A 6,750-nucleotide genomic window follows, 5' to 3' on the forward strand; every position below is an offset into this window, starting at 1 on the left:
CACAGAAAACAACTGTGGTGGATGAGCGAAGAATTCTTTCCCTGGTGAAGAAAACACCCTTCACAACAGTTGGCCAGATCAAGAACACTCTCCAGGAGGTAGGTGTATGTGTGTCAAAGTCACCAATCAAGACAAGACTTCACCAGAGTGAATACAGAGGGTTCACCACAAGACGTAAACCATTGGTGAGCCTCAAAAACAGGAAGGCCAGATTAGAGTTTGCCAAACGACATGTAAAAAAGCCTTCACAGTTCTGGAACAACATCCTATGGACAGATGAGACCGACATCAACTTGTACCAGAGTGATGGGAAGAGAAGAGTATGGAGAAGGAACTGCTCATGATCCTAAGCATACCACCTCATCAGTGATCATGGTGGTGGTAGTGTCATGGCGTGGGCATGTATGGCTGCCAATGGAACTGGTTCTCTTGTATTTATTGATGATGTGACTGCTGACAGAAGCAGCAGGATGAATTGTGAAGTGTTTCGGGAATATTATCTGCTCATATTCAGCCAAATGCTTCACAACTCATTGGACGCTTCACAGTGCAGATGGACAATGACCCAAAGCAGACTGCAAAAGCAACCAAAGAGTTTTTTAAGGGAAAGAAGTGGAATGTTCTGCAATGGCCAAGTCAATCACCTGACCTGAATCCGATTGAGCATTTCACTTGCTGAAGACAAAACTGAAGGGAAAATGCCCCAAGAACAAGCAGGAACTGAAGACAGTTGCAGTAGAGGCCTGGCAGAGCATCACCCGGGATGAAACCCAGCGTCTGGTGATGTCTATGCGTTCCACACTTCAGGCTGTAATTGTCTGCAAAGGATTTGCAACCAAGTATTAAAAAGTGAAAGTTTGATTTATGATTATTATTCTGTCCCATTACTTTTGGTCCCTTAACAAGTGGGAAGCACATATGCAAACTGTTGTAATTCCTACACCGTTCACCTGATTTGGATGAAAATATCCTCAAATTAAAGCTGACAGTCTGCAGTTAAAGCACATCTTGTTTGTTTCATTTCAAATCCATTGTGGTGGTGTATAGAGCCAAAAATGTTAGAATTGTGTCGATGTCCCAATATTTATGGACCTGACTGTATATGACCTCTATTTTTGTTCTGATCCAATACGGCCCTAGAAACCGTCTCTGTAGCCATAAGCTTTGTGGAGAAATTCATCTTCAAAGTTCACAGCAGAGATGTGTGAACATCACAGCTCCTTCTCCAGTTACATTCTATTCAGAGGGCCTGACAACTCTTTAATGTGAACTCAAAGGAGGTTTTTTTTGTTAGAAATTTGTTGAAACCCAACTGTTGTTAACTTTGAGGATTCTTTCCAGATCAGCCAATGTGATTGTCTGGATTTGTTTTCTCATTTTGTCTCTCATAGTTGAGGTCTCCCTATGATGCCAATTACAGGCCTCTCTCATCTTTGTAAGTGGGAGAACTTGCACAATTGGTGGCTGACTAAATACTTTTTTGCCCCACTGTATGTGGACTGGATGCGGTTTAAACCACATCCAATCCGCATGACATTTGATATAACATTGCTTCCTATGGTGCCTGTTCACATATGTCCAGTTCACTGGCAGCGCGGATTCAGTGCGGATTGAAAAAGAGTCCTGTCCCATTTCTAAGTAGTGCAGTTCAGGTGCCGATTACAGGCTATAGACTTCTATGGGAACCATTTCTAAACTGCACGTGTGAACAGGATAACATCTTGACCTGATCCAGTCCTGAACCTGATTCACATATGTGCAGTGCAGATTAAAGCTCAGGTTTCACAGTTAATTGGCACAGTATCTGTTCAGCGGTTCATGTCAGGTTTACATCAGGTTCAGGACAGGATTAGCTCTCAGGATTATCCTGTTCACACGTAGGCGGTTTAGAAACGGTTCCCATAGAAGTCAATAGCCTGTAATCCACACCTGAACAAGAAGGCACTGCTCAGAAATCGAACAGGACTCTTTTTCAAACCGCACTGAATCCACACCACCAGTGCACTGGACAAATGTGAACAGGCACCATAGGAAGCAATGTTATCTCACATGTCATACGCATTGGATGTGGTTCAAACTGCACCCAATCCACATATATGTGAACAAGCACCATAGGAAGCAATGTTATCTCACATGTCATACGCATTGGATGTGGTTCAAACTGCACCCAATCCACATATATGTGAACAGGCACCATAGGAAGCAATGTTATCTCACATGTCATACGGATTGGATGCGGTTCCAACTGCACCCAATCCACATATATGTGAACAGGCACCATAGGAAGCAATGTTATCTCACGTGTCATACGCATTGGATGTGGTTCAAACTGCACCCAATCCACATATATGTGAACAGGAACCATAGGAAGCAATGTTATCTCACATGTCATACGGATTGGATGCTGTTCAAACTGCACCCAATCACATATATGTGAACAAGCACCATAGGAAGCAATGTTATCTCACATGTCATACGGATTGGATGCTGTTCAAACTGCACCCAATCCACATATATGTGAACAGGAACCATAGGAAGCAATGTTTTTTCACATATACGGATTGGAAGCGGTTCAAACCGCACATATGTGAAGCAGCACTTAGGCTTGAACCATTTTGAATACATTCTGGTTTCAGATTCACAAATTCATACATGACTTAGGATGCCCCATTTCACTTACCCCCGTGGTTTGTGGCACGAACACTAGAGGGAACTGATTTACAGGCAGGGTATGTAGAGAACACTAGAGGGAACTGATTTACAGGCAGGGTATGTAGAGAACACTAGAGGGAACTGATTTACAGGCAGGGTATGTAGAGAACACTAGAGGGAACTGATTTACAGGCAGGGTATGTAGAGAACACTAGAGGGAACTGATTTACAGGCAGGGTATGTAGAGAACACTAGAGGGAACTGATTTACAGGCAGGGTATGTAGAGAACACTAGAGGGAACTGATTTACAGGCAGGGTATGTAGAGAACACTAGAGGGAACTGATTTACAGGCAGGGTATGTAGAGAACACTAGAGGGAACTGATTTACAGGCAGGGTATGTAGAGAACACTAGAGGGAACTGATTTACAGGCAGGGTATGTAGAGAACACTAGAGGGAACTGATTTACAGGCAGGGTATGTAGAGAACACTAGAGGGAACTGATTTACAGGCAGGGTATGTAGAGAACACTAGAGGGAACTGATTTACCCCCAGGGGACGTAGCGTTACAATGTAACAATTGTAGAGAACACTAAAGGGAATACATTTGCTAATTCACTCCAGAGTTATCTACAATTGATGTATTAGGGGTTATTTACTAAAACTGGAGAGTGCAAAATCTGCTGCAGCTCTCCATAGAAACCAATCGGCTTCCAGGTTCTATTGCCAAAGTTTAATTGAACAAGTTGAAGTTAGAAGCTGATTGGCTGCCATGCATCTTTTGTACCCGTCACCCCTGCTTCATAGTTTTGTGTTCTCCCTCTTATAACGACTTGTATTTTTTCCGCCTTTCCTCCCCCCCATCAGTGAACCTGCCCCCTCTGCCATTTGCGGAGCGTCTGCTTCACGTGGAATGCGACGGGGAAGAGATTGTATGTGAGATCACCCCGCTCTACTCGCAGTTCTTCATCGCCCACATCCGTCTGCCGGAGATCAACATCGCCCTGGTGGCCAAGGCGGAATCTGCTGTAGATCCAGACAAGCCGCTGAGCGAGAAAAGTATCATACTGTTGACGGGTGAGTGCCGTGTGGACGTGATCCTACGCGCGATATTCTCCAGAAAAACCTGCCGTGAGAGGGATATCAGGATCGTTAGCTCAGCAATTTTCATTTCAGTATGTTGACTTATCTACAGGTCCATACGTGAGAACAGGTCATGTTTTCCAGATCTCCTGGAATAATAGGAGCACTTCTTTAAATCTGACCTACGGCTTTCCCTCCTCTCTTGGACTGAAATGGCTCACTCTGATTTCACTGCACACTGTGAGCTTCTTACAGTGTGCATTAGAAGCTGCAGCAAGTCAGATAGAGCTTCGCCTGATTTCTTGGCTGGAGGACGACCAGCATCATCTAGCGCTTTCCTCCCCTGTCATTGACCCCCGCCCCTTTCACTTATGGGATTTCAGTTCTTTCAATCATGGAGGGTCAGCATTACATATTGGTGTTACATAGGTCCGTCTGCATGCAAATGTAACCTGCCTAGGAACACCCAATCCTGCAGACTGACAGCCACCCATCAAGGCATTTTGATATTTGCATAGCCCCTCCCAAGAGCCGGCCCACTGCTTGCGTCAGGGCTGGACGCTCTTGAGCAGAGTACTGATGCAGGGTGCTGTGACATTTTCAGGAAGCTATGTACAACAATTCCATACATCAGTTGTATCCAGGACAAAGCGCTCACAAAGCACGCCAGATGCACGCTCCAGGGGGGCGTGCTGGAAGCACGTTCTGGGAAGACATCTATAGGCACAAAGCACGCCAGATTGCACGCCTCCAGGGGGCGTTCTGAAGGCGCGTTCTGGGAAGACATCTATAGACACAGAGCAAGAGCATGCCAAATGCACGCTCCAGGGGGGGTGTGCTGGAGGCACGTTCTGGGAAGACGATCTATAGGCACAAAGCACGCTAGATGAACGCTCCAAGGGGGCGTGCTGTTGGCACGTTCTGGGAAGACATTTATAGGCACAGAGCATGCCAGATGCACGCTCCAAGGGGGCGTGCTGGAGGTGCACTCTGGGAAAACATCTATAGGCACAAAGCACGCCAGATGCACGCTCCAGGAGGCGTGTTCTGTGAAGACATCTATAGACACAAAGCACGCCAGATGCACATTCCAGGAGGTGTGTTCTGAGAAGACATCTATAGGCACAAAGCACGCCAGATGCATGCTACAAGGGGGCGTGCTGGAGGCGCAATCTGGGAAAGACATCTATAGGACACAGAGCAAAGAGCACGCCAGATGCACACTCCAGGTGGGCGTGCTGGAGGCACGTTCTGGGAAGACATCTATAGGCACAGAGCACGCCAGATGTACGCTACAAGGGAGCGTGCTGGAGGCATGTTCTGGTAAGACATCTATAGACACAGAGCACGCCAGATGCACGCTCCAGGGAGGCGTGCTGGAGGTGCGCTCTGGGAAAACATCTATAGGCACAAAGCACACCAGATGCATGCTCCAGGGGATGTGCTGAAGGTGCGTTCTGGGAAGACATCTATAGGCACAAAGCACGCCAGATGCACGCTCCAGGAGGTGTGTTCTGAGAAGACATCTATAGACACAGAGCATGCCAGATGCACGCTCCAGGGTGGCGTGCTGGAGGCGTGCTCTGGGAAAACATCTATAGGCACAAAGCACACCAGATGCACGCTCCAGGAGGTGTGTTCTGAGAAGACATCTATAGACACAGAGCATGCCAGATGCACGCTCCAGGGTGGCGTGCTGGAGGCGTGCTCTGGGAAAACATCTATAGGCACAAAGCACACCAGATGCACACTCCAGGGGATGTGCTGAAGGTGCGTTCTGGGAAGACATCTATAGGCACAAAGCACGCCAGATGCACGCTCCAGGAGGTGTGTTCTGAGAAGACATCTATAGACACAGAGCATGCCAGATGCACGCTCCAGGGTGGCGTGCTGGAGGCGTGCTCTGGGAAGACATCTATAGGCACAGAGCACGCCAGATGCACGTTCCAGGAGCAGTGCTGAAGGTGCGTTCTGGGAAGACATCTATAGGCACCCTCGCAGAACAAGAGAACCGCTCTGTCGCCACCTCTCAGCTATAGCGGGGTACTACGGTGGTTAAGCAAACAGGAAATGACCGTGTAAATTTTGTAAAATAAATTTTTTTTAAAAAACTGACTTGACAGGTTATGAATGACTCACAGCGGCTAACAAATGAAGACTCGGGGCTACAAGCGGCCCTGCCTGTCCCATCGCATTCCTCTTCCTTCGTCTGCTCCTCCATCTTCCGCCAGTTCTTTACTTACTCTGTGACGTTTCTTTTCAGCGGACCTCCTGGTGTCCTCCGGCCCACCTCTACAAAGGGCCACCGTCTCCAAGGAAGCCAGGCTAAGCTGTGAAGTGTGGGGGGACGTGGAAGGGGCGGACATGGCATGGCATCTGCAGAAGGACGGCAAAGGGAAAAGAATAAACCCGGAAGAAGACTCCGGAGTCTCTCTAGAAAAGAAGTCCCAGGAAGGGAAGGAGGATCTATCGCTGACCATAAATCCACTTACCGTGCACTATGAGGGCACCTATATATGTGCCGTGAGCCTGGGACCGCACCGCCTGCAGCAGATCCTCCAGCTGAAGATCAAAGGTAATACATGGAGGCCGGGGGGGGGGCATTGGTGGGGTGCAACTGGTACAACCGGGGCCATAAAGCCAGATCTCCAATCACAATGGCACCAAGTGGGTGATGTCTTTGCACTCCGCACTGTCTAAGACACCGGTTCTCAACCTGTGGATCGCGACCCCTTTGGGGGTTGAATGACCCTTTCACAGGGGTCTCCTAAGACCATCGGAAAACACATATTTCCGATGGTCTTAGGAACCGAGACGCGGCTCCTCTATCAGTCTCCAGGCGGGCCCGCCCACATGCAGATACGTCCACATTTCCCTGGACCGCGATGTGTGCGCGGGATGACATGCCGCCCCTGTCATCTGGCCACATCCCCAGGATCACTCAACAGCTCCGCCTCCTCGCCAGTGATTGGCCGCCGGAACTGTAGCTCAGGAGAGGCACACAGGCGGCCAAT

At 48.3% G+C, this 6,750-nt stretch overlaps 1 protein-coding gene across 1 annotated transcript in view; it reads left to right on the forward strand.

The window, feature by feature from the left end:
- The window catches only part of LOC149428799 (tapasin-related protein-like), a gene marked incomplete at its 3' end in the record, with an annotated part of 30,395 nt that extends 24,084 nt beyond the window's left edge, over positions 1-6,311 (forward strand). Inside the window, exons 4-5 of the mRNA XM_089666986.1 lie at positions 3,521-3,730; positions 6,000-6,311. Of these exons, the coding sequence (XP_089523112.1) occupies positions 3,521-3,730; positions 6,000-6,311 (522 nt within the window). The remainder of the gene's footprint in view (positions 1-3,520; positions 3,731-5,999) is intronic.
- Between the last annotated feature and the right edge of the window lie 439 nt (positions 6,312-6,750).

The sequence above is a fragment of the Staurois parvus genome, unplaced genomic scaffold, assembly GCF_062004578.1.
Source record: "Staurois parvus isolate SC_StPar_1 unplaced genomic scaffold, SC_StPar_1.0 ptg002955l, whole genome shotgun sequence".
NCBI lineage: Eukaryota > Metazoa > Chordata > Amphibia > Anura > Ranidae > Staurois > Staurois parvus.